The sequence below is a fragment of the Kryptolebias marmoratus genome, linkage group LG17, assembly GCF_001649575.2.
Source record: "Kryptolebias marmoratus isolate JLee-2015 linkage group LG17, ASM164957v2, whole genome shotgun sequence".
NCBI lineage: Eukaryota > Metazoa > Chordata > Actinopteri > Cyprinodontiformes > Rivulidae > Kryptolebias > Kryptolebias marmoratus.
This window is the reverse complement of record NC_051446.1, coordinates 14020015-14047527: the sequence shown is the minus strand read 5'-3', so window position 1 is coordinate 14047527 and position 27513 is coordinate 14020015. Positions and strand designations below refer to the sequence as shown.

The 27513-nt window shown below is 43.3% G+C and overlaps 4 protein-coding genes across 7 annotated transcripts; 1 reads left to right on the top strand and 3 right to left on the bottom strand.

Annotated features, from left to right (window-relative positions):
• Nucleotides 1-5828: 5828 nt before the first annotated feature.
• On the bottom strand, nt 5829-8649 carry zgc:112496 (uncharacterized protein LOC541336 homolog). The gene is made up of 6 exons (XM_017418564.3): nt 8515-8649; nt 7234-7360; nt 6935-7028; nt 6664-6823; nt 6242-6394; nt 5829-6085 (listed from the first exon to the last, which is right to left on the bottom strand). The coding sequence occupies exons 2-6, from the start codon at nt 7356-7358 to the stop codon at nt 5925-5927; spliced, it is 693 nt and encodes a 230-aa protein (XP_017274053.1). The 5' UTR covers nt 7359-7360; nt 8515-8649; the 3' UTR covers nt 5829-5924.
• Nucleotides 8538-15840, top strand: wdr24 (WD repeat domain 24). The gene is made up of 11 exons (XM_017418560.3): nt 8538-8675; nt 10516-10591; nt 10850-11334; nt 11469-11646; nt 11765-12437; nt 12967-13079; nt 13151-13278; nt 13359-13463; nt 13545-13885; nt 14167-14351; nt 14931-15840. The coding sequence occupies exons 3-11, from the start codon at nt 10854-10856 to the stop codon at nt 15097-15099; spliced, it is 2373 nt and encodes a 790-aa protein (XP_017274049.1). The 5' UTR covers nt 8538-8675; nt 10516-10591; nt 10850-10853; the 3' UTR covers nt 15100-15840.
• anks3 (ankyrin repeat and sterile alpha motif domain containing 3) lies at nt 15180-22528 on the bottom strand. 4 transcript variants are annotated; one of them, XM_017418561.2, is made up of 16 exons: nt 22443-22528; nt 21941-22115; nt 21648-21846; nt 20524-20645; nt 20355-20436; nt 20013-20130; nt 19754-19903; nt 19493-19618; nt 19294-19409; nt 19041-19205; nt 18827-18951; nt 17702-17843; nt 17354-17627; nt 17222-17302; nt 17053-17144; nt 15180-16974 (listed from the first exon to the last, which is right to left on the bottom strand). In XM_017418561.2, the coding sequence occupies exons 2-15, from the start codon at nt 22105-22107 to the stop codon at nt 17062-17064; spliced, it is 1950 nt and encodes a 649-aa protein (XP_017274050.1). In that variant the 5' UTR covers nt 22108-22115; nt 22443-22528; the 3' UTR covers nt 15180-16974; nt 17053-17061. The 4 variants fall into 4 exon arrangements, 2 of the variants coding, with proteins under 2 accessions (XP_017274050.1, XP_017274051.1); XM_017418562.3 differs by having other exon boundaries at nt 17222-17284; nt 21941-22517; XR_001808625.3 differs by lacking the exon at nt 15180-16974 and having other exon boundaries at nt 17066-17144; nt 17222-17284; nt 17354-17416; nt 21941-22517.
• Nucleotides 22529-23226: 698 nt separating this feature from the next.
• lg17h8orf33 (linkage group 17 C8orf33 homolog) lies at nt 23227-27501 on the bottom strand. The gene is made up of 5 exons (XM_017418512.3): nt 26632-27501; nt 25396-25784; nt 25232-25322; nt 23681-23827; nt 23227-23587 (listed from the first exon to the last, which is right to left on the bottom strand). Exons 1-5 carry the CDS (start codon nt 26657-26659, stop codon nt 23415-23417), a joined length of 828 nt encoding a protein of 275 aa, XP_017274001.1. The 5' UTR covers nt 26660-27501; the 3' UTR covers nt 23227-23414.
• Between the last annotated feature and the right edge of the window lie 12 nt (nt 27502-27513).

Genomic DNA, 27513 nt, shown 5'->3' with positions numbered 1-27513 from the left:
TCCTTTTACAGCTTTTCATTTCCTCCAAAGTTAAACCCAAATGAGATGATTCAAAAAAGAAAAAAAAATCTACCAAGAATCCTTTTTTTACAGATACTTTGCAAATCAAAGAAATATGTCTCTTTTATTAAAGAGGGATTACAGTAGCAACAAGTTCAGACGACAGCTCCTCAGATCCATTTCGAGGAGCGTTATGTCTTTTTATAAACGCTGAAACTCATCCGCATTAATCTTCCAGTGAAGATGTTTCATCACTTGCATCTTTCATTGATGTTAAGACCTCAAATTAGGAGACGCTGACTTCATGATACGTGCCTCTGAAACAAAGTGATTTATAGCAGCGAAAGGTAAGCGTGTAAGATCAGCTCCTCAGACTAATTGTACGTCAGAGTTTTGCTTTAAGGCACCAAGTCTGAATCCGAATCTGTGCCACAAATCGAATCTGCAGAAGAGTCTGTTTATTTCTGAAGGCAGCAATAAAAATAGACTTAAAATATAATGGTTAAAAAAAAAAAAGCAACAATGACATTCGATAGTTTGGTTTCACCCACATCCCTGCTGTTGCTCACAGCGGGTGGAGGGGAGGTGGTCACTGTGGCTTTTTTAAAAAGATTTATTTATTTAATTTTTGTTGCTAAAATGCTGGCACGCCAAACTGAAAAACGCAACTAACTCACAACAAGTGGTGCTCTGAGCAAAAAACTGGCAAGAGTCATCTCCAGAGTGAAAACGCAGGGTTTGATTTCATTTGGTTCAATTTGGTGTGAGTCGCTTTCGTTTAAAGGGACAGTGCGGCCATTTTTGAAGTGGCGTTCCATCGATAGCGGTACCTTATTGGCCGTGACGTCAGTCGTAGAGCTTAGAGTGTGAAGAGAAAGGGCCAAAGCCTTCCTCCAGGCTTGGCTAATAGTTTGCCAAACAAGGGCGCAGCTTTATATTGTTTTTCAGGCTTTTAAAACAACTCTTCCTCAAAAACAACATACCGGTGTGCAAGAACGCTACATTAGCTGATATTAAACCACTACGCTTTTGCATTGTTTGTTTAGTTTGTTGCTTTTTTCTCAACCAGGCGTCTTTGTTACGACACAAATGTGTGCATGTGTGATGCCATTCGGTTGAGAAAACAACAACAAACTAAACAAACGGTCTCGTGCTAAAGTGCAGAGGTTTAATATTAGCTAACGTGTGTCTGTTTACACTGTGTGCCTGTTTGAGAAAGAAGTATTTTATTTTACAAGCCTGAAAAACATTTTTTTAAATGGCCGCTCATTTGGCTGGCCATTAGCCTAGCCTGGATGAAGACTTTTGCCTCTTTTGACTAACTCCGTGCTCTGTGACTGACGTCACGGATGATAAGGTACCAAATACTGATTCTGTTTGACAGAACATCACTCCATTAACGACCAGACTATCCCTTTTATCGTCAAGGTTAGAAACATCAGCTGTCATTCTCAACTCATCTAGTGTATTTTCATCCTTTTGTTGTCATGACACCTACACTGTGGATACAAAAAATAAAAATAAAACAGTTCACACACAAAGAAAAAAAACAAACAAAAACCAGACAGGATGTTGAAAAATGAAAGTGACTTTGCGGCAGGAGAGGATTCTGGACAGATCATCACTCCAGCGTCGCCTGGATGCTCCATGTAAAATATGCCATGTCATGCTCCGTGGTTTTCAGCGAGACAAAGACAAACACACACACACACACACACACACACACTTTCTTTTCATCTTTGAGAGCGACCGCTGCCTGATTCTGTCGGTCAACACGGACCAACACACCGCCGCCTGTTCTCGCTCTGACAAACCGAACTGGAGAAAGGTGGAAATGCGTCACCGCCTGACCTCTGACCTCTGAGCCCCAGGAGGCGCCGGGGGTCAAGTCAATACCTCAGTTTCTCATTCTTAGGGACTGTATACATTTGTAAAGGAATGTAACTATAAAGAAAAAAAAAACAAAACAAGTGTTATTCTGTTGTCCCCGTTTTTTCTTTTGACAGTGGATGTTGTATATCGTATGTTCATAACCGAGACTATATTTATTATTATTATTATTATTATTTGTATTTTTCCCTCTGTGAAAGGAGGGAAACGAGTCAAAATTTCAAATGGTGCAAAATTATTGGTATGATTGTCCTGATAAATCCTTGTATGGCTTTGATCTTTAAAAAAACAAACAAAAGAACAATGCAAAATCCACCCGGTTTGTTAGGCGACCACCAACGAGACGTCAGTGCTTTATATGATAAGCCATAAAAAGGACTAAAGGAAAAAAAAAGAGGGGGGGGGGGACGTGTCTGTTGGTTTAAAACCTGCTGACTTGTAGCTTCAGCTGAAATGATTATTTTGTATAAACGTGTGTGTGTGTGACCAGAAATGACTTCTTTGTGAAAAAGTGAAAATAATTCAAACATGCCTGTGAAAACCCCTGGACTGTTTGAGATGTTCTCATGTAGCCAAACCCATTTTTTTATTTTATTTTTTTTTTACTTTCTTTATACGGTAGCATCACTTTGCAAGTGTCCACACCTCTGAATCGTCCCCTGCAGCGTCCTTCCTGCAGCTCTCCTGCTTGACAGCAAACTATGGACGGCGNGGGGGTTGGGGGGGAAGGGGGGCCGGGTCTTCTGTCATGGAACATCTCTGGGGCGATTTGAGCTTTTGGAAACTGAAACGAGGATAGCAATTACATTTACTCAACGCTATGTTTCGTTTTCAGTTTTTAAATCAATAATTCATTTAAATGTCTTACGCTGCCTGAGGGATTTTTTTTATTTTTTATTTTTTTGTAATTTTCTGGCCAGTTTTGACAGTCGGCAGCGCTCAGCATTTTGCCTCCACACGAAGCTGCCAGTACTGACAGAAGACTTCATGGTAAATGAAGGGAACGAGTCTTATAAGCCATTTTCAGATCCATTCAAAGAAGAAAAGATCTGACGATATGTGGTAGCCATTTATGCTTGTTGAAAACTAACAGGAAATATTACATTATTGCTTTGGATAGTAAAGATCAGATGATGAATAATGCATACGTAGCCTGTTAGCCTGTAATGAAGATAAAAGAGGATGCCTGAGAGAGGTTAATGTGCCTCTTTAACTCAAAATTCAAAGAAACCCACAGGAGTTTGGGGAGAAAAAAAGGGCTAGTAGACGGATATGTTTTTGTAGATTATTAACTGTGGATTTAACCCTTCCTTGAAGTTCATCTAAGACCCAAATCGAAGGCTTTTGGGTTATGTTTGACCCTGAAATGACAAATGAGCAGCCAGGTGGAGAAGCTGCTTTTTGGGCACATTGTTTCACTTTCCCGTGAGCCAAAATCTCCTGGTTCTGAGCCAAACGCAAATCAAATGTAAGTCAACCCCTCTGCTGCTCAGCTTTTGTACGAGCTCCCTGGCTCATCCTCTGACGCGCAGCTGCTCCTTTTGTTTTTGTTTGCGGCGGACAGGAGGACGCCTCGATCGATAGAAGTTCGGGAATGTCGTTTATTTCCCCGTCCTGTCGCCACGCTTCCAGTGCCAGGATGATGCCTGGCTGCTGGGAGGAAACCCCAGAACCCAAAGACAGATTGTAACTGGATGTGTGCTCCTTCAATAACAAGTTCCAGCGCCTTGAAGACGTATTTGTGCCCCTTGAACTTGTCCCTGTTTTTACAAAAAAAAAAAGTTAGCACGAGCTACCCAGCTTAGGTGAATGAGTTTAGGCGGGCGGCCATGTCTGGGTGGGTTTGCGGTTGTTTCTGTGCTCTTTCCATTCGCAGATGATGGATTGAACAGAGCTCCGTGAGATGTTCAAAGCTTGGGACGTTGTTTTATCGCCTAACCCCGCTTTAAACTTCTCAACACCTTCACCGCCGACCTATCCGGCTGTCTGGTGTGTTCCTTGGTCTTCATGAAGCTGCTTGATGACTAATGTTTCGTAACAAACCTCCGAGGCCTCCAGAGAACAGCTGCATTTATGCTGAGATTAAATTACACACCGTTAATTAGGAGACATCTGGAGGACATTAGTTGCTCTGAGTTTTGGGGTGTCAGAGTAAAGAGGAGGCAACAGAAATGAACGGCACACTTTCCAGAGTTTCATTAGTAAGAAATGAAAAAAAAAAAAAAACATGTATCATTTTCTTTCCGCTTCGCAATTAGGCCCTACTTTGTGTTGGTCTGTCACACAAAATCCCAGAAAATACTTTAACGGGACAAAAGGTGGCAAAGTTCCAGAGGTGTGAATACTGTTTTCAAGGCCTCTAGTGCTTCGCTTGACCAATCCAATTACCCGTCCACATCCGTCCAGCTCCTTTTTTTCTTTTCAGTTCTTGCTAATGTGAAGCTTCCCCCAGACTTGTGTAATCACCCAACATGTTGTGCGCAAAAGGCATTCTTTGACATTTTATTTTGTTTGGTCTGTGTATGCCGACTCATTGTGCCGTTAACATCAAACGCCTTGTTCTATAAAAAGCCCGAGACTAAGCAGAGGCAAAGGCCGCTCTGCCGTTTGCTGTATGATACATTTTCTACGGTCGTGTACAGAATCTGTGAGAGACAGAAGTCGTAATGCCAACATCTGTAGCTGCTCTGAGCTGCTGTGTGCCAACAAGCCCCGCCAGGTTGCCTTTTCTCTGTGTTTAGCTCTTAGACGTCTCATCACAGGACTGTGCAGGTAAAGCAGTCTGCTGTAGCTCCTTTAAACCCTAACATAGAATCTGATTTAGAGATTTTTAAGGGCACCGGAAGTGCTGAATTTCAACTTCATTTCCCACCTTTGTCTGGATAGACATCGAAATCCACAACAGGGTAAAGATTCAAACATGACGGCTTTTGGAGGATGAGCGAAGCGGGGCGCAGACCCGGGAGAAGTTTTGTTTTTCTGCTCTGTAACGTCGTCGGCAGCTTGTGTTCCCAGTTTCTGGCTTCGCTGCAGGTTATGCCCCCCCCAAAAAAAAACTAAAAAAAAATCCTGAGCGCCTTTCGGTCATGCAAAAGGAGTCATTTCACTCTAAGAGATTAAAAAGACGAAAGTCATATTTGTGCTGCTGTGGTAGTTTTTCACAAACTGCTTTCTTGTATCAATAAAATGGTGCCAAGCTAACAAGGTTCAATCTCTCGGACCAGAGAAGAGGTTGACCCAACAGCGTTTACAAAAAGAAGAAAAAAAGCAAAAGAAGCTATTTTTTTTTTCCTCTCTGGGTCAGACTAAAGGAAAACTAAATTTACATATGGATAATTTATATCAAAGTCCTCATGAATTACTTCACAAACTATTGTACTTTTTAAATGTTCTGAATGAAACCATTTTATATTGTATATATATGAATATATTTTGTTTTATTTTGTACTGTTCATTGTACTTTGCTTTAATTTAGAAACAATATAAATAAAGAATAATACTGTGGCCACATCGTCAGCTTCTTATGTGTGAATGTTTATTATCTGCTGCCAAAAGATGAAGACAGTGATGTTTATGCCTGTGTGTGTGTGTGTTGCTACAATATTTCAAGAACCAATGAAACCTGCAAAAAGTAATCATTTGATGTAGATCTGCAGCTAATTATCTTTTGGAGTCAATGCAATCAAATATGCTCCCAAAGCCAAGTGACTTCAAATAAAAAACACTAAAATTGGTCATTATTTACAGATATTTAGCTGAAACTTGACGTGGTAGTAGCTGAGAGTCATTCCCAACATATACTCTGAGAATGACATCTCACGATATTGTTTAACTGAACTTCTTTGCTTCTGATTGACATAATGTTTGATAAATAAACCTGAACCTTGTGGCACAAAACCTGTTGTAGATCACACCTAAAAATAACTACATTTCCTGTATTCTGTTTCATATACAAACTTTATTAATTCTGTGAAAAAAGCAACAAACTCTTAGGCTGTTTTTATGTAAAAAAAGAAAAAAAAAGTTGAATGGTTTTATACAGTTCTGAGCTTCTTTGCTGGTCTCTGGTCAGTGTCAGGGTCTGAGGTCTTCACCTCGACATCCTTCAGAAGTTGGAGCTGCTGCCGTGTGGCTGTGGTCATCGCCCACAAACACATCTCCAGCCTGTGGGGCGTCCAGTTCTGCTGGGGGTCCACTGAGGGCGAAAGGCCAGGCAGCAGCAGTTCAGCTGGTTTAGCGCATCAAAACACTTTTGCTTTGAAACTCTTAAAAGATTATTCCATTGTTCTGATTCGCAAAATCCTTCGTTGAAGGACTAAACCGATTGTGCAGCCCTGCACCGCCACCTTACCTTTGTTCAGTTTTGCAGACCGCGCAGCCATTTTGTCCAGGTACAGAGCGTAGTGTTTGGCTGTGTACTGGATGGGCTTCAGCCCCGGTACGCTCTCCACGGCCTCATCAGACATGAATGCAGTCAGCTGTGGAGCTCCGGCTGCCAGCACAGCTGGAATAAAAAGGACAGTAAACCAAGCTGTTTGCAGCCATGAGGAGAATACCAACGACTTAAAGACAGAGAGAGCAGGCAGCCCCAAAGCCCCCCAGTCTGTCTTTGAGAGCAGAACTCTGTGAACTTATTGAAAATCAATCACCAAATCCTGTAAGAGAATCCCAGACACAGGTGAATTATTGAGTTTGCTTCTGTTTATTAATAGCAGGTTTGCTCCAGTTATAGTACCACACACACACACACAAAAATAGAAGTTGTGAGCCAACCTGAGGCAGTGGCAGGACCGATTCCTTTCAGGGAGCTGAGCTCTGCGATCGCTGCCTGCACATCAGGCAGGAGGCTGAATGCCTTTCTGGAGCACTTCTGAACCACGTCCTCGCTGTTGGAAGCTGCCAGCTGCTGCAGCCTCGGCCTAAACTTCCCTCTCTGCACACAAGGCGACGTGACAGAGCCGTTTGGGTGAGACGCTGTTGCAGAAAAAGCGGCAAAACGAGACGATACTGAAGAAGTTTTGTGTTGTTTATGATGTGTCCTTACAATGAGTTTCCACTCCATCAGTTTCACCAGCTCGGACTGAGTGACGTGTTTGTCGGGTCGGCTTGAAATCAGTGAGGGCAGCTCCTCCTGGTACCTGATCACACACACACGGACACACAGGTCAGGGTCATTTGATCATTTATATAAAAGGTAAAATTGTTAAATAACATATATATCCAATTATTGTAAAATAAATACTCATACATAGGTATACAGAGACCTTAAATTTCTGTGGAAACTTTATTATAAAACATTTTGGTTTCTTTGAGGGTATATTTAAGACTTTTTTTTTTAATTACCACTTTTCGAGCTCCAAGAGCTTCCCAGGTTTCTTGCCTTTGGCGTTGGCCTCCACTACATCCCAGTACTTCTCATACACACTCCTCCATGCGGCTGGTTTCTCACAGGCAAACAGAGCACTCATGGCTTACAGGTCACAGCATCAACCAAATTTACAAGAAAAGTAAGAATCACGTAAGCTTACGACAATAAAACAAACAATATACATTTATTTTGCACACATAGAATAAGAGATTTAAAAAATATAATGCCAAACCAGAAGGGTGTCCAGTGCAAACATCAGTATATATGACAACCAGACACAGAGACATAACTTGAAGCCAAAAAGAAAAAAAAACAAGCACGTTCTCAGTAGGCTGCATTATAGGTTTTGATCCCCTGTAAATAAATGGGCCTGATTACAAAATAAAACCTCAGGAGTTGACTTCTATTGATTTGTAGGGTTCTTTGCTTGTTGCTTTATGTTAAAATGTTTATTTTTTCAATAGGTTTAGTTGTTATGAGTTTTTTGGTGCTTAAAAAAACAGGTGAGTAAAAAAAGCAGGTGAGTAAAAAATCCCAGTGTGCAGACTGACTACAGAACTACAACATGGCCGCTCCAGTAAGAAAGACATGCTTCATGATTTCTTTAAGCGCAACAAAAAATGGTAAAAGCTCTGGCCAGAGGAGAGCAAAAATGGAAAACGTGCAGCCATATGTAATCACATTTTATGCTTTCCATCTATTTTTTTATTCCAATATAAGGTAAAATTATTTTATTCCTGCAACCTTTAAGTTTAATATGATTACTGTAAAAACTATACTATAAAAACGTTTTAGCATCCTAAATACATATGTGTGGCTTCACACAAGCTTATTAAATATTAATAAATAGTATTTAAATATAAAAACTACAGGTAATACAAAGTGAAAATCCTTTTGGGGGCTAAATCCGTCCTCAGCTGAACTGAGCCTGAAGATCCCGGAGCGGGAGGGGAAATCTCGCGAGATTATAGTAAACTACTACTTCCGGTGCTGTAATTAGTTAGCAACATCTTCAGAACATTAGGTTTGTCCCGTGAAATAGTATCATTTCCGAAGAATAATATTTACTTCAGCTTAAACTGGTTTCGTTTTGACATGTTTCCGTGTTTATTTAGTTGTTTGATGTAGTGAATTTCTTTTCATTCTCGTGAGTTTTGGTCCTGATAAAGTTCCTCCGGTTGCGGGTTAGCTCGCTAACGCTAACGTCACATTGCAGTCTGTTTATGGTGGAGGTGCGCTGACTGTAGCCAACTCACCCACTGAGGGAGTAGCTGCGAGGAGCTGACCGCTGTTATCTCAACAAATTTTGCAGTGAGATGAGTCTCCGGCAGGGCAGTAAACCGGGACTGCTGCGTTAGGAGGAGGAGGGCGACAATGTTCAGACAGCCTGGATCCTGCACATGCTGTTCCCCCATGGGTGAGTAGATCCTTCACGTGAGCGCCAAGTGGCCAATAATCAATCATGTGATCAGAAAACATCAAACACAGGGAAAGCACGAGCCTTCAGTGAATTTACAACTAGCTGCTTGCATTAATATGAAGTCAGAACCATAAATAGTAAACCCCATTTTGTTTAGCAGCTTGTCTGAAGTTATACTTATAATGTAGTAACCTGTTACTTTATTGCATTTTTTTATTCTATTTTTAAAAAGAAACCAAACATGCATCTTTTGTAATGGTTTGATAGATAATAAGGATTGTATTCCTTTTATTTATAATGTAAATAAGTGATGCTATATTTGCATATAGCTTAAAACTGTTACAATGTGTATTGAAACAGAAACAATACAATACACACTGCTTTATAGATTTTGCAACACAGATAGTAGTAAGCATGTAGTTTGTGCTGGTCTTGTTGACCTCTGCTAAGGAGGTATATGCTTTCTGTAGCGTTTGTTTATCTGTGTACAAGATTACTCAAAAAGTAATGAATAGATTTGATTAACTTGTCAGGAAATGTGAGGTTGTCACAAAGAAAAAATGTTTACATTTTGGTGGTGATCGGGATCACGATCCAGCTCCTACAATTTTTAATGACTCTATGACTTAGGTGGAGGACTGCGCTCTGAGTCCCTCATCTTACAGCGATAACATCAATGATTATGATGATTTTAAGTAGATTATAAATGAAACAATACACTATAACCTAAAAAGGATTTCTCATATCTACAGACTGACATCCTTTCTCTAAGTTAAGGGATCAACTCATGTAAATACTGCAATATGAATAAATATGAAAAAAAAAACAGATTAGTTCATAAGCCATGTCTCATGACAGCTTTGATCAACTTCCTCCAATCGTTAAGGCCAGGTTTGTGCAGAAAGGAAAGTTTTGAGGGTTAAAAATGTGCAGATATAAACTGCCAGCGACAGCAACCCAAATGAATGATCAGAAGCAGAGTGCTACAACATCTGTCACTGTTTAACTACGGCATCAAGTTAGAGATATTTGTTAAACAGTTTAGCAAATGACTAGCTATTATAATAAACCCGTAAAAACTGGTTCTCGACTCAGCCTTTTGGCTTCAATATGTTCAGAGGATTGCCAATAAAATGGATTCTCTGACCCATCCAGCAAGAAAATGCCAACCTGGCCCTGTGCTCAATGCCGTTTTCGAACACAGTTGACCTTTTTAAATTGATACGGGAGACTGTAGTTTCTTCATAACAGTAATTTACACCAAATATTTATCTGCGATGAAGTGTTGAGAGCAGACATAAACAAATTTCACATTGTCTTCAGCCAGAGCTCATCCAGCTTTAGTACAAGGGTCTAAACCCTGTAGGTATTTGTCCACAGTTTCCTCCTCTCTGGCTGCTTTTCGACAGATGAAAATCTGTAGAAACTATGGGTCTGTTTATCGTTTTCATCTGTAGTTGACCGCCTGTTGTCATAGGAGTAAATAGCACTCCATTTAGTCATTTTCTACAGCTGGAGCTTGTATTGTTTACATGATTTAGGTCCCTCAAAATAGCTGCGCTGGGGTAGCAACATTTACTCTCGCATGATCACGTGACAGATTTGCTGTCTTTTATAATTATTGCTAGATGATTTCTGTTCTGTCTCTGACTGCATGTCAGAATAATTTGACTCAGTCCTGCCCACTCTGGGTTGTTTTGTCTGATTTTATGGGTTTAACCAGGAACTTGTTAAGAATAGCTTGTTAAAACTTCATCTACTTGCACGTTGAAACTTCAGCTTAAACTCAGCGCAGCAGCAGTTCTGTATGTTGCTTACGTGGCCGTCTCACTCACAGATTAGCCCTCATGGTAGCTGATGAAGAGGACCCCGTGCAGCTGAAGAGATTGATGAGGCCATCAGTTCTTCACCAAGTGAGTACTGCAGCTTTTATATTCACTAAAATCTTAACATTTTATAATAAAGTTTGTATTTTACATAGTACTGTTGGCCTCTCCCATCTTAAAGACAAGTTTTTTGTAATTTTGTCCCTTTTCATCGCCACCTACTGGTGCAGTGTGAAATTGTTTTTTAATTTGTAAATACTTTAGAGTAAACGCTGTTTTAATTTGCACTCAGTGTATTACATGTCATCCCGTTTCCTTTTCTTTCAATGCTTTAATCTTCATTAGGAACATGGAGAAAATGTCACGGGTTACCACGGCCCTCGGCAGCAGCGCCATCAGTGGCCGAACCATGTTCTGCCACCTGGACGCTCCGGCCAACGCCATCAGCGTGTGTCGGGATGCCACGCAGGTGGTCGTCGCTGGACGCAACATCTTCAAGATCTACGGGCTGGAGGAGGAGCAGTTCGTGGAGAAGCTGAACCTGCGCGTCGGGCGCAAACCGTCCCTGAACTTTAGCTGCGCCGACGTCATGTGGCACCAGGTGGAGGACAGCCTGCTGGCCACGGCCGCCACGAACGGAGCGGTGGTCACGTGGAACCTGGGAAAGCCTTCGCGCAACAAGCAGGACCAGCTGTTCACTGAGCACAAACGCACCGTCAATAAGGTGTGCTTCCACCCGACAGAGGTCTACATGCTGCTGAGTGGCTCACAGGACGGCTTCATGAAGTGCTTCGACCTGCGCAAGAAGGAGTCTGTCAGCACGTTCTCAGGTACTCGGATCTAGTGTTTGAAATGAGATGTAAAAAATAATTTACTCATGTAACTTCAGATGTTTTTTTCTTGCAAAGTAACATAGTTTATTATCCTCTAATATGTTACTTTGTTGATCTTGTTTTGCACCTAGGTCAGTCGGAGAGCGTGAGAGACGTTCAGTTCAGCATGAAGGATTATTTCACATTTGCTGCTTCCTTTGAAAACGGTAACGTCCAGCTGTGGGACATCAGACGACCAGATCGCTTTGAGAGAATGTTCACTGCCCACACTGGCCCTGTGTTCTGCTGCGACTGGCATCCCGATGACAGGTACCAACATAAATACATCACATTTTACTCCCCATAGTTCTGTTTGTCGCTTTTAATTTTAAACACTCAAGTTCTGATTTGTTACATCGGTCACTTGTCCTCTTTGTGTCGGTTTCAGAGGTTGGTTGGCCACGGGAGGTAGAGACAAGATGGTGAAGGTTTGGGACATGACCACAAACCGAGTCAAGGAGATCTACTGTGTCCAGACAATCGCGTCGGTGGCTCGGGTTAAATGGCGTCCGGAGAGGAAGTTTCACTTGGCCACCTGCTCGATGATGGTGGACCACAACATCTACGTGTGGGACATTCGCCGACCTTTCATTCCCTTCGCCACTTTTGAGGAACACAAAGACGTGACCACCGGTATTGTGTGGCGCCACCAGCATGATCCTCATTTCCTGCTCTCCGGCTCTAAAGACAGCACTCTCTACCAGCACATGTTTGAAGACGCCACACGTCCTGTGGACATGGCCAATCCTGAGGGCCTGTGCTTCGGACTGATGGGCGATTTGGCCTTTGCAGTGAACGACAGTCTGATCAGCAGTGATGCCAACAGGAAGCCCTATCCCGGAGGTGACCGCCGCTACCCCTTCTTCTCCTTCAAGAGGCCCAACCTGACAGAACAGTTTGCTCACGTGTCCAGTGCTCTTAGCGTCTTTGAGACAGACTTGGACAGCCACCGCATGGACTGGTTTGTCAAGACAGCACAACTCTATCTCCTCAGTGGAAAGTCGTTTGCTGAGCTGTGTGATCACAACGCCAAGGTGGCCCAGGAGCTCAAAAGACCTCAGGTAAAACAAATCAACAAGGTGTTTTCTTAAACATTCTTTTAGCCATTTGCTCCAAAAAACAGCCTGTAAAGCTCACACTTTCAGAAAACTCATGTAGAAGCGCTAAAAGGTCTCATTTCTGAACACAGAAATTAGATTAGAATATAAACAGATTTAAAACTCTTGCAGCTGCAGTTTTGTTGCTGTGAATGCAGCTTAAATAGTTTCTCCAACAAGTCATAGAGCAGCATCTTGAAACAAACTGTTAGATTTGCTTTAAACTTAACCGTGATCTTACAGTCAGCGGTGGCTGGTTGTCACTGAGTGGGTAAAATCAGCTGACATACTTTAAAAAATGACAGAGTTGACCTCTGTGTTCCTTCACAGATTTAACAGTCCCCAAATACAACTTTGGGGTTAGATTTATTGAATATATTCAGAACTCTTAGCAGACTTTCTAACCTTTGTAACCTTTTCCTTTGGGAAAAGCAATGTAACCCATGCTCAGGTTTTGTTTAACGTATGGATAATTTACCTGTTTAATTCAAAGGTTTCTACTACATGGACCATGCTGAGAATTATGTTCTCTGACCCAGCGAACTTGGCTGCACCAGCTCCTAACCTCAACCTCAGTAAACTCGGCTCCTTGCCCTTAATGAACAGGTAAACGAGTGCGCCGTGGAGCGAACAGTTCCCGTCATTATGAGCCAAACCTGAAATGATTTTGCTCTCAGTTTCAGCATGAAGGAAATGGGTCCGGGGATGGGCACAGACGGCAGACTGGAGCGCAGTAAAGGTGAAAGCAGGCAGGATAACATCCACCTGGAGCCTGGGAATTCACACATAAGCAATAATAATGAAGGTGAGCGTGGCTGATTCAGTCTTCAAGACCAGTCTGAGTCATTCGTCTTGATTTCATAAACTGTGTTTAATTAATTTTAGAAAACGAGGAGACGGAGGGCAGCGACGGCCCTGTGGAGAACATGTTTGCTGATGTGGAGTTGGATGACGACGACCTTTATTCCATGGAGCAGGACAACCAAGCGGGTCAGTCACACTCTCAACATGGAGGGAACCAGTGAACTCTGTTCTCCTTTATCTAATGTCGTCTGCTTCTGTATTTGTTAGCGGAAGAGCAGGAGTACACGTTGCCCCAGGAGGCGTTTCAGCTGCGCCACGAGATCATGGACAATCCATCAGCGCCGGAGCACCTCCAGCAGGACAAGGCCGACTCGCCGCACGTCAGCGGCAACGAGGCGGAGGTCACCTGTCTGACGCCCATCGAGTCCTTCTCCCTCATCTCCATCTCCCAGCCGCTGTTCAGCCCACACCTGCCCGCCAGCTTCTTCTGCCCCATCGTGCGCGAGATGCTGAGCTACTACGCCGAGCAGGGCGACGTGCAGATGGCCGTGTCCGTGCTCATCGTCATGGGGGAAAGGATTCGCAAGGAGATTGACGACCTCACCCAGGTTAGAAAACAGAGGCATTGAACTTAGTGTTGTGAAAACTTTCCCTTAAACTTTTGATTTTTAACTCGTTTATTGACATGGAACTTAACTTTTTTATGACATTAATCAAAACTTTTCTGTATTTTAGTGAAGAGAAAAGGTCAAAAGGAAATCCCAACAATGCCACTGCTTTTGAGCTGAAATATTTGAATAAATTTGAACATTTCTTCAGGATTTTTACTTTTATTATTCATTTGAGTAAGTTAGAGTCCAACAAAGTTTGGTGTTTTTTCTCCTTTCAGGAGCACTGGTACATGTCCTACATAGACCTGCTGCAGCGGTTTGAGCTTTGGAACGTGTCCAACGAGGTGATCAAGCTGAGTACGTGCAACGCCATCACCTGCCTCAACCAGACGTCCACAACTCTGCACATCAACTGCAGCAACTGCAAGCGACCCATGAGCAACAAGGGATGGATCTGTGACAGGTTCAGACCTCTGTTTACATTTAAACACACATTTCTTAAAAGACCTTCTGTGTGTTGCGAATCAAATCTGCTTTTCTATTTTCTTTTTTTTCTCACCTCAGAGCTATTTTTGTAAAGGTATTGAACGCTTCCCTGGAAGTTGTTGATTTGGCCCTGTTTGCAGACAACCCATTCAGTTCAGTCTGTATTGGTTTCCTGATTTAGGGATGGAGAGAATCTGTGTGATTTAAAGAGTAGTGGCACATCTATCAGGCATTTAATTCTGCAAAGCCCCAGTGACCTAAAACACCTCTTTGACTCAGTAGCCCCTTTCAGTCATCATCTCTCAAACCAGGCCTGATGAGCTGCCTCTGGGTCGTGTGAAATAAGAGGTTGAAGGTGAAGGATTCATGACTGAATGGCTGAGTTTATGTTTGTCTGATTGGACATTTATCTTATACAAAGAAACGTCACACAGCATGCTTCTGTTTATTAGATAATCACTAACATCTGAGCTGAAGCTGCCTCACGTCAGCCTTAAATTCTACTTGAGTATTTATTCAATTTTGCCAGCTCACACATCTGCTCTCCTTCCTTCAGGTGCCGTCAGTGTGCCAGTGTTTGTGCGGTGTGCCACCACGTGGTGAAGGGGCTGTTCGTGTGGTGCCAGGGCTGCAGCCACGGAGGACATTTGGAGCACATTATGAACTGGCTGAAGAGCAGCACCCACTGCCCCGCCGGCTGCGGTCACCTGTGCGAGTACACGTGAGCCCGGCCGCGCAGCTTGCCCTGCTTCGGAGCACGCACACGAGGTCTGCAGAGATGGGACGTCTTGTAGAACAATTAGCGTTTTTTTTTTTTTTTTTTGGAAGTGAGTTCAGACCAAGTTTCTGATTAAGAAAGGTTTTAAGTGTCCCCCTTGACAGCCATTTAAGAACAAACAAAATCACAAGTTAATTTATGTTCGATTCAGTCTGAATTCACAGTAGCTGAAAGTAAATCCAAATTTGCTCAATTTCATAGTTTTCTACCCCTCTGTAGAGCGGTACACAAGTAGTTATCAGTCGGTTAATGTTTGTACATAACGCTTGTTTTGAAGTACTGTAGATAATGTAATAATTTATAACAGATATATGGCTGTCCGTTAAAGCCATATATTCAAACAAAACACTTGACATTAAAATGTTCTGGTTCAGGAAACTGACCTCTTCGAGTTTCACTTCTTTGCCGCGCAGCTGAACTTTGGATCAGCTGCTTCAGAGAGGCCGCCGCACTTCACCCTCATCAGCAGCTACAGACGTTTTCAGCTTTTAGTCCAGCGGGTACAACGCAACAACGGCGTTTTCTCAGTTCACCGCTCCCTGTCCGATTGTTTGCTCGGAGTCCGTTCACTTAGACGAGCTGGAGTCAGCTGCACCACGTCGCTACAAATGAGCGGCCATTTTGTGTCCAAGTTGGAGAAATTCGGAGTGAATATGTGCTTTGGTCATTTCAAAATATGTCATTATCCCCACACTGTTAAAAAAATAACTAAAGTTCACAAGTTTTAAAGTAGCATCAGTGTGAAGTAGACAAAATATTAAAGGAAAAGCTTTAATTAGTTCAGAGCTCGTCTTACAAGACTGTAAGCATGTTGTCATTTCCATCTTCAGTGATGAATTTATGGGTGCAGAGTCTGTTCATCTGAGGTCGTCTGGATCGGCTGATGTTAGGGTCACTGGTAACTCTGAAGTGCCCTTAGGTGTGACTGAGAGCGTGAATGGTCGTCTGTGTCCCTGTGATGGACTGGAGACCTGTCCAGGGTGTCTCCCGCCTCTCGCACAGTGACTGCTGGAGACGGACACCAGCTCCCCCCGTGACCCAGGAAGGGAAAAAGGAGATAAATTAAACGAATGGGTGGACTTCCATAACAGCTAGAAGTGTGCAATCAGTTCTTTAAACACTACCTTCATCTGTATAATTATCTTTTTATTATATTTAAATACAAAGAGGACTGTTGTGTGTCTTTTCAAAGTAAAGAAAATGACGATAATTAAGCTTTTACCATTATTGTTCTGACAGGTTTTAATTTAATTTTAAATTTGTGCCATTTTAAAAACACTGAGGAGGATTTCTGGTTAGAATGAACCTCGACATCAACACAGAGGTATTAGAAAGAGGACTGTCGGGTGTTTGTGCTTCTGAAATCCTCATCTTAGGAAATGATTGTTTTATGATAAATTTCATCTGGAGTCTAATTCTGCAGAAGGTATTTTACACGTGAATCAGACAACTCTACGTCTCCATGTTGATGAGCGCAACAGACTGGAAGAGTGCACGCCACAGTCGGACTCCCTCCGATCCATTTTCACTCCCCCCCCTCCTGAACTCAACCACAGGACTCCAGCACAAGAAGTTGGAGGGTCAGGGACCCCCTCCTGCCTGCTTGTCGTTGCTCTGCAGCAGCTGCGTTGCCCTTGTCCTCATCTGGCGAGCTCCGGTCCCGTCAGCCAATCGCAGGCGAGCGACAGGTCCGCTCTGGTCGCTGTGCCGCTTCGCTCCAGCGGGGCTGGCCTTGTCTGCAGCCTTCTCCCGCTTTATTTTATTTATTTTTTCCTTGTTCAGGGTGGTTACATCACCCTCCGTCAAACACGAGCTAAATCCGCTGCAAAATCCAAGAGAAGGAAGTTTAATTTTATTCATTAAACACAAAACACGCATCGAGACAAATGACAGCCGTCACCTGACACTCCTAAGGTCGCTCCCAGCTGTCGGAGACTTTTTCAGGGGCGCTCAGGCGTCTCAGACTCTGAAGGATGGTTTGTAGAGTCCCTGCTGTGATGACAGAGCAAAGAGCTTTAATGATTGATCATCGAATCCATTTTAACTTCTGATCGTTACTCTTAACTTACCCATCTCCTCTTGGTAAGAACTCAGCTTCGCCATGAGATCAACGGTGGAACATTTCAGCTCATCTGCGAGAAAGTGTAAAGCTTAATTTAAAGAAGATATATGAATGTTATTTCAAATTTTATTTAACTCACTTTTATCACTTGTGTCAGTTTGGTCTTTCTCTTCCAGATTCGGGTAAGAACTGCTTTTCCCATCTGTGGTGAAACGAGAGAAGAGTTCAGCCTGACACGCCCTCGCCTTCATCAGTGCGCTGCTCGCGTCCTGAGCCAGCCGGTGGTCTTCCACCAGCTCGCCGTGGACCCTCTTCCACGCCATCTTGTCCTCCATCAGGCATCCTTCCATCACCGTACGCAGCTCCTTCTCCTGAGACACCTGGCTCTGCAGGCTCTCAATCGCCTCACAGCGCTACGCGGTTAAAACTCGGTTAAAAAAAAAAAGCTTCTTAGTTCAGATTTTAGTTAGTATTTTTCCTCAGATACCTTGTGGAGTTGTATCGCCATCTCCTGCATCTCGGCCTCAAGCTGGTCGGCGTAAGCCTGTTCCAGGGCGTCGCCGGGCGGTCGAGCGTTGCTGTGCCACCTCGCAATCGCCGAAGTCATCTTACGTTTGGGTCCAAACAGTCTGGAGAACGAGGAGGTGTTCAGCACTACGTAAAAACACTACAGAGCCCTCGTGGGGGGGAGGGGGGGTCTTGGTAGAAATAAAACTTCAGGTTATAAGAATCTGTTCCCTCAGATTTACTAACAGATATTTCTGTTTGAGAGCAAGCAACAGATCAACGTTTGAGTCATTAACGTCTAAACAAGCCATCAAATCTGTAAAGGTTCAAACTACAGACATTTTATTCCAAGCAAGTCAAAATTCAAACTGAAGGAATATTTAGGAGCTGTCGAAGTAACACAAGGATGAAATGTTTCCAAAATTATGCAAATGTTCGCGTTTCTGATTTAACTGTTTGACATTGAAAGGAGAGGAAATGTCTAATTCGTAAATATCTGATGTGATTTAGGCAAAAACACAGACAGTTTTATTGATCTTTCTCTTTCAGCGGTCACCACAGCGAGTCATCCTCCTCCATCTAACCCCGTCTTCTGTCCTCACTCCAGCTACCTCCATGTCCTCTCTAACTGCATCCATATGTCTCCTCTTTGTCTCTTTCCTGGCATCTCCAATATACCCACTGTCCATCCTCTGCACATGTCCAAACCATCTCAGTCTGGCCTTCCTGACTTTATCTCCCAGTCCTTCAACCTGTGCTGCACCTCTGATGACCTCATTCCTAATCCTGTCCATCCTCGTCCCTGCCAAGGAGAACCTCATCATCTTCAGCTCTGCCACTTCCAGTTCTGTCTTTTTGTCTCCAAACCAAACAACATAGCTGCTCTCACCTCTGTCTTGTAAACCTTTAAATGATGTCATTGACTATTACAGCCTCTCTAAACCCTCATTTTCCCGTTCACTCTAAAAACAAAAAAGCACACCTGCTGTGTATGCTTTACTAAACTGAGGAAATGGACTTTTACGACCTCAAATTTGATTTCTACCCGTGACTCCTCAAAGTACTGCATATAATAGGATTTTTAAAAAGAGAGAAAGATTCTCACGTGATTCCTATTTCTTTCAGATCGTTCTCTGTCAGGGTGAGAAATATCCGCAGGTCGATGTCCTGTTCTTCAAGTAACGAGAGGTACTTAGAGAAGCCAATTTGCTCCAAGAACTCTGCCAGATCCTGCAGGAGGAACAGACTTTAGGTCAAGACGATAAAACCTAAAACTTCCCACCGAACAGACACAAAACATCAAGGTTGAACAGACATGCCTTTGGTCCAGTGTAGGAAGGTGGAGGAGCGACGTCTGTGTGTTTGCTGCAGTTTCCTGTCCCACTGGACTGAGCTGCTTCGCTGTTTCCATGACGATTCTTGCCTTTTGCGTGGTGGCCCTTATTTACTCTGCGAGAGCTGCTCTTTTTGCACTGGTCAGAGTCCTGGTGGAGGAAAGTGCACTTGAGAATCACGACCTAACAAACAAACAAACGGAAGCATTTCTCTTCCGGCACATCCGGCTGCGTTCACCTCGTTGCTCTCCACAGAACCTTCCCAGTTGAGTCCGACGGCGTGAGGCAGACCTTCGCTGCTGCTGCTGCTGCTCCTCATGGTGGGCATGTCATTGTCAAAGAACGGACTGTCGTCTTCAAAGAGGTCATTGAAACGGTCAACGCGCTAAACAGATTTTCATCCAAAACCACAGCCTTTCCTGTCCCCCGCCTCTCACCTCTGCTGCTGTGGCTCTGTCCGTCCAGCTCGTTGATCGGCGAGGTCACGTCTCTGTAGCAGATGCCCTCGCTCTGTTCTCCAATGTCGCGGAACGTCATGTATCCTGGCAGCGCAGCGGGAGGTTCTGAGAGGATTAAAACCAACGTTAACGTTCGCTTTCTAACACACGGGAAGTTCAAGTTCAGCTCCAGTTTTTGGCCATTTCTGTATCCAAGAAACGTCTTTTTGCGTGTGTCAGCAGACGGTTCGTGTCACCTACCATTCAGTTTGCTGGCGCCTCCGACTCTGAACTTCGCGATGGCCTGAGGCCCGTCGTGGATGCTGACGCCCTTGGCTCGGCTCCGGCTGGGCCGAACCCTCGGCGGAGCGCTGTCCGAGTCCTCGGAGGAGCTCAGGTCTTCAAAGTGTCCTGTCAAGTTGGAGCAAGCAGATTTAACGGAAGAAATCCACCAGAAAACGAGATGAAGGACCACAGTCTGCGTAAACAAGTGGAGAGTTTACAAGATTCAAACCATTACCTGGTTTAAATCTTGGAGAACGCGAGTCAATGAGGCTGACGATCTTAGTGTAGCCATAAATCATGGCGAGGGCGCGGGCGGTCTCTCCTTTGGCGTTACGATCATCAACTTTCACTTTCTGTGAACAAATGAAAGAAGAACAAAAATAAAATCCTCCTTTTGGAACCAGATTGCCCAATCAAGTCTTTTTGAGTCCATCTTTGTGTATTTTGCTTTTACTTCTGGATGAGACTAAAAAACTGAGCAGAAAAAAACTGAAAACACCATGGAGCACAGCTCAGGCTGGTCAAACATCAGAAGTTTCAACAACTAACTAAATATAATATAGTGTAACCTACTCACGTGATCAAGTAGGTACTGAACAATGATTTCATGTCCAGAAGCTGCAGCCTCCATCAGGGGAGTGAAACCAGACCCTGGCTCCCTATAGAGAAGAAAAACATCCATCTGAAGCCAATAACTTTATTGTGTTTGTTCTTTTTTTATTTTAAATGTCTGTAAAGACACTCACTTGACCGTAGCGTCAGCGTTGTTGTCCAGCAGGAACTTGACCATCTGTTGGTGGCCTGTGCTCGTACAGTGAAACAGAGCCGTCCAGCCTCGAGAGTCCCTCAGCTCCAAATCTGCTCCTTGCTTGTTGGGTTCAAGCAGAAGAGGAGGAAAGTCACGGACAGACGGATGACCCCAATAACATAGTGAACAAGAAGGTAAGCGATGTTTGTTTATACCTCACCTTTCACCGACAAAAATCACAAAGTGCTTAAAATCAGGTCTGAACTACTAACAGTTCCTGGTTAGATGACCGAAGCTCCATGATGACGTGGTGATAAAGGTCAGAAATATGCTGAGGAGGGCGTCCACGCCAAACTAACGCCAAGGTTTTAAATTAAAGAGTCCCTGAATGTACTGATAATCAATCATAGAGGGAGTTTACAAAACAAGAAACAGAACTGGCCCCAAAACACAACCCTGAGAAACCCCGCGTGTGATTACAGACGGCTTCACGATGACGCTACAGTTTGGTTACGCACGGTCCTGCCGCCATGTTGGAAGACAAGCTCCACTAAATAAACACTTGGGACGGAGAGAAGATGAACAGTCGGCGATTATTCAAGCTTATTGGTCAACTTCTGCTTCGTTTTCAGCCGATGGAAGAGAGCTGACAGAGATGAGGAATCAGAGTCCCTGCCTGCAACCATTCCTCACTAAGACACTGGTTTCCTGCACCCATCAGGAGATGAATTAATCGTAAGTTTGGATACTTTTGCGTTCCTTGAGGTCTTTGCTCGAGAATAAGCTCGGGTTGAAAACCAGGTCACTTACAATATCAAGGTAAGATTAGGATCGTTCCCACATTTCCTCAGCTTGTCAGCTGGCTCAAATGCCTCCACGTATTTTAATATTTGCCTTTTTCTAGTTTCCAGACTATCCAGCTAATATTGCAAATAAAAATCACCGTCTGTTGATGCGCCTTGTTTGTCTTCCAGCATGGCGGGGCCACATTACGCACACATGCCGGTGGTCTATAATGTTTTAAAAACAGCCATGCAGACTTAAGGGGACGGTAAGTGATCTTAGGCTCAGCAGTGTAAAGTGCCAATGTGCTGCGGTTCCTCTGAGGCCTTCGTATCGTACCTGCAGCAGGAAGTAGGCAATGCTTTCGTTCCCGCAGCTCGCTGCCAGCATCAGTGGGGTGAGTCCTTTGGCTGTGGTTGCGTTTACGTCCACGCCGGCCTCCAGCAGGAGGTTTGCAATGTTGTCATGTCCAATATAAGCTGCGTACATGAGCGGGCTCCATCCTCCAATGTTCTTGGCATCCAGGCTCACCTCACCCCTAAAAAAAAACAAAAAACAAAACAAGCAACCACATGAGCCTGGAGGACAGCAGCACCTCTGATGTGGTGTGTTTTTGAGTGAAAGCTGCTCACCTTTTGATGCACTCAGCCACCACATCGTACTGTCCGATGGAGCAGGCGGTGTGGAGGTCCAGGGGGACATCCAGCTCCTCGGGTCTCAGCAGGGACTCCCCCAGCCACAGGGACAGGCTGGACCCCAGCTGCTCGGACTCGCTGGCCTCATCACTTAACTCGGACATTTCCCCTCCTCGAACAGAGACAAAAACACCACCATAAACGGCCCCAAACTGCAGTCCCGAACATCCGCAACTTATTTAAGCAAATATTAGACAGTAAAACCCACCGAACCATACAGAAAAGGTTAAATGACGTGAATTAACTCCGGGTTTTTTGGACTGTGACTACCTGTACAGCTAGGGCTGATTTAGCTTAGCGGCGGAAAACCGTCACCTCTCTGCAGCTGAAAACTACATTTGTAGTTTGTTTAATAAACCACAACAAACTCACACAAAACCAGCACGGGTGAGTCAATGTTTTTCCCCTGAAGAAATGTTTAAGAAGCCTAAAAACTTACAGTCAGAAAGCAGTTTTTGTTTCATCAGCAGACCAAACTTTTCATGTTTTGTGTGTCACATTCATTTGTGCCCGACTTGAAACATGCTCCGCCCATTCCTGATTCTGAGAATTCTCCATTAAATATGGAACTTTGTCTATTTTTTTCTTTCTTACCACATTCGGTGCATCTCATAAACCCATATTTTATTCATAATGGGAAAAAATAATCATATTTAATGTTTAAACCAAGAAATGATGCCATGTTTTGAAGGGGTATTTTTGAATTTGGTGGCAACAACACATTTGAAAGAAAAAAAGTTGTGACAGGTTTACCTCTGTGAAGTGTCCCCTCTATGTTATGATATGTTTACCAAGATCCACTGTGAATAGAATATAATTAATGAGATTTGGAGATGAATGCATTCTGCTTTTATTTTCATTTTAAACAATGTCCCAACTTCTTCGTCTGTGGGGTTGTATAATCTTTGCTTCACTTTAAGTGTACAATATGTGTAATATTTCTACAAAGGTCTGCCAAATGTCTGAGGACAGTTTTGAAGACTTGACAGATTTATTTAAATTAGTCAAAATGTTGCATTTAAACCTCCCTAAGGTCTTTTTAAAGATGGAAAAACTAACTTTTCTCTAACCTTTAGATAGTGTCTTCTTCTTGATGTTTAATTTTTATTCCCAGGTTATTTTCAGGTTATGGCTTAAAAACCTAAAACTGTAGTTATAAACCTTTAGAGTAGCTGAAGATAAGGTGTAAATGCATACTGAAGATAAACAGTGCAGTCAAAAGCTTGTTTGATGACCTTTTTAATCAACAAAAAAATAAAAAATTGACATTCTTTCTTGAAATATTACACATATAAGAACTGATGTAGATCTTCAGCTGCTTCTCCTGCCTCCTGGAATTTATTGAACCAGTTTGTGTTCCTGCAGAGGCAGTGGAACCTTCTCTTCCTGCTGGGTTCAGTAGGAAAAGCAGTCAGAAAAAATTAAAGCAAAACTCCTCCTTCGACGGAACGAGGACGAAAGCCGAAGTCTCTCCCTGAGTCTGCGTCTGCTCGTCCTGCGGTTTGGGTTTGACTTCAGCTCTCCGGTGGAAAACTGACTTCTTGGGCCGATCGGACACGACTTTGACCTGAGCTGATGCCACTTCTGTCAGACGGGGGAGGAAAAAAAAACACGCTGAATTACACGAAGGAACGTTTTACCGCACGGTTCCACCGACCAGCCGACAGAAACACTGACCGCTCTGAATGAGCTTCAGCTGCTTGCTCTGCTCCTCCTCCATTTTCCTCCTGTAATCTCCGGCCATGGCTCTCATCACATGCCTCTTCTTGACCAGAGGAGCTTTGGAGCTGCGCAGAGTCCTGAGAGCACGAGAGGCCTCCTCTTCTGCACACAAAACCCTCAAGGTTAACACAAACAGTGTAAATTAGACATTTTACAGCTTATTATACCACTGAATTATTGGAGTAAACTCTAACTGTCTGTAAGCAAAAGATCTCATGAACCCAAATCAAGATGGCTGCCACAACCAACTGATCTGAGTCGGTTTCTTTCTAAATCACGACTGGATCTGTTTTAATCCCATTTATGTCATTTCCCCCCCATCTCCCTGTAATTGTTTGGCATTCCTCTGTAGATGCTTTACATCTTTTTCTCACTCCGTTCATCAGAAGTTTTTAACCTCTTTCATCATTTTGAGATTTCTCTTTCCTCTTTTTTCCCCCTGCAGTGGAAATTTGTTTTGTGTTTTTTATTTCGAACCCTTTTAAACAGAAGCTGGATAAAACACCCCGAGACGAACTCGGCAGGGTGCTGCAGATTGGTGAGGCGACCCGAATGGGACTCTCAGCTGCTCGGGACAAGGGGACGACTCTTTCTGACACATTTAGGACATTTTGGGACCGACGGTTTGCGAGAGGGGTGAAGGAAGCGAAACAAGCGCCTGCAACATCTCACTGAAACCGCTCGCAGAAGACAAAGAGCCGAACGACTCAGTGATTCTCGTGTCTTCAACGACCCCGTTAACGTGAAAGTCCCAACAATGACTTTGAAACCCGAACGTCCCGACTCGTTATCAAACCAAAGAAGTCTTTAGGACAAGAGATGAAACATTCAAGCTCAAGGATTGCCCCTTTTCCCCACGCTTTTGTAATTCCTAATAAGCATTCAAATAAAGAATTTTCTTGTTGGAGTTGTAGCCGTTTTGGTAAAGAAGTGTTAAGCGCCATCTCATGCAATTTGCTAAGAGATGCTGTATTCTGTGAATGACTCTCAGCTACTACCACATAAAATTTTAGCTCAATAGTTATAACAGACAAAAGCATATCGCTATTTTTGTGTTAGCTAAAGTTGATTAGCTGTGATGACCATTTAGAATTAGACTGACTCCAAAGGTTAATCAGTTGTAGACGTACATCCAATTATTACTTTGTGAGAGTTTCATTAAAATCCATCCAGTGGTTCATGAGATTTTTTGCTAACAGACAAGCAGGGTTGACTACAGTAGTTCAAAACCAAGTTTTATAAACAGATTATGTGTTATCAGTTGGCGCTTGAAGTATGCTTTGTGAGTGAATCTCAGCTACTACCGCACCAAAAAGTAGCTAAATATCTGTCAGATACACTGAGTTGCAGCCATTTCTGTGTTTACTAAGTTGGCTTAGCTGTGGCAGCCATCTTAAATTGGGGCGACTCCAAACATTAATGAGTTGTTCGAGTCTCTAACCTGTGCAGTGGCTCATGAGATCCTTCGGCTTCATGTGATAAAAAGACTTAATAAATGACACAAACTTTGTTTCGGTGTTCCCTTGTGGGACCTGAGGCCCAGCTCCAGCTGCTCGATGCACCAGTCCAGCTGCCTGTTCAGCTGCTCCTCTGCGCTCTGAAACCGAGTGGCATCAAATCAAACACGTGACGAGGTCATTTCCTGCTCATCACAGACACGCCACACTGACCTGCTCCTCCTCGGCCTGACCCCCCTCGGCTGGTTTCTCCTGAACCGCGGCGTCGGACGCTTTCTTCTTCCCAGATTTCTTCTTCTTCTTCGTTTTAGACGGTTCAGGGGGACTGACTCCGTCCTGAGGACGAGGGGGCTCTCCTTCCTCGGCGGACATGTTTATGTCTTTTGCCGGCGCAGCGGAGGGGATTTGAAAGTTAAAAGCGAAGTTCAAGCCCTGGCCCGTGAAGGAGGTCGGGGCCGGGGCCGGGGCCGCCTCGACGCGGTCTGCCGCCGGGGCGCTGTCAGCGAGGAAGTTAAACCTGAAGGAGTTGTCGCTGCGGGACCAGACGGGTTTGTCTCCTCCTGCTCCGACAGCCGTGGAGCTGTTTGGGTCAGCGTTGATGTCTGCTTCATAAAAAACAAACAGCTCAGCTCACTGACTCGGACATGCATTCAATAAGGTTTACTTTAATGTGAACAGTGAGACATGTTTAAAATAACAGATATTTTTAAAACTATATAATTAGTTTTTTTAAACTTTAGTTAAAGGTTTAGCATTCCCTGAAAGAAAAATTATCGCCCTCCGCCTTTAATGCCAGAGTTTTAGACTGTAATCATCTTATTTTGAAAACTAATGGAAGATATATGCCCTTGTATAAAACATTATGTGTAACCTAATGCACTATTTTGAGATGTTTTAGTGCTTAAAATAGGTGTTAAGAATGACTCTCAGCTACGACCACAGTTTAGCTCAACATCCATAAAACTGACTGAGTTACAGCCGTTTTTGTGTTGGGTCATTTTAACTAGCTGTGACAGCCATCTTGAATTGGGTTGACTCCAAAAGGTTATCAAATGTTTACGTACATCCAGTGATTACTTTCTGAAAGTTTCAATAAAATCCATGCAGTGGTTCATGAGATATTTTTCTAACAGACAGAGTTGAGTCCAAACAGTTAATGAGAAACTTTTAAACACAGATATGAGATAATCTGTTTACGCTCAAAATATATGTTGGAGGTCAATCTCAGTTACAAACAGTGAGCTGTGGCAGCCATCTTGAATTAAAATAACTCCAAAATCTAATCAGTTGTAGATGTAAACCCAGTGATGGATTTCTGAAAGTTTCATTAAAATTAATTCCGTGGTTCATTAGATATTTTGCTAACAGACAGATACATATCATCCAGCTTCGGCGGCGGGCGATAACAATAAAATATTCTTTAATGACATGCACAAGAACCAGATGTACCTATAAACAGCAGCCTTTGCTCGCTCATGCTTCCCTTTAGTCTTTGGTTTTTAGCTCAAATCCGCCTGTTTCCGTCAAATATTTTCCAACTCGACACATTTCAGTCAAACATGCCCAGCAGAACGCTTTATAACTGTTTAAAATCCGCCGTCTGATTGTTTTTACGCGATTAAACCAGCCTGAAACGTATCCAGAAACTCACCACCAGCGCAACTTGAGAATATATCGGTGTGGAAACATTTGCCAGAGATAATACGGTTCCGCCCGCTGAGTAATTACTCAAAATAGTGTCTGCTATTAAAATTAATTAGGAATAATAAATAGCAGGAAAACCGCAAAACAAATCCCATAGTTACGTTTATAAGCCTTTTTAGGTTATTTTATTTTTCTATTGATCTAAAGTAAGCGAAAACGTGTAGGAATTTATATAAAAATCGAAACGAATGTGTGATATAATATACATGTTCTGGAGAGAGACTGATGAAAATGTCTCTTTGCGGATCAGGAGGTTCCAGTAAAGAGTTAAAGACAAACACAAAGGCTGCTTATTCCCTCCTTGTCTGGGATATTGGCGGGCTGCTCTCCATCTCTGCCCATTTCCCTCCTCTTTTAGCACAACACACACAAAGGACCAGAACATCTGTCCCACTGGCTCCATTCCGTTTGAGCAGATCCCCAAACTATCAGGGCTCTTGAGTGTTACAATCTCATCACAGACATTTCAAACACGGGCTGTCGTCTGTCTGGATCCCTGAAGCGCTCAGAAGAATAAATTAAAAAAGCAATTATGTTTGAATTAGTGGAAATTATTACATAGGAACTCTCTATATGATTTGCCCCATTCAAAAACAGCCAAATGAATTGTGGATATTGAGTTCAAAC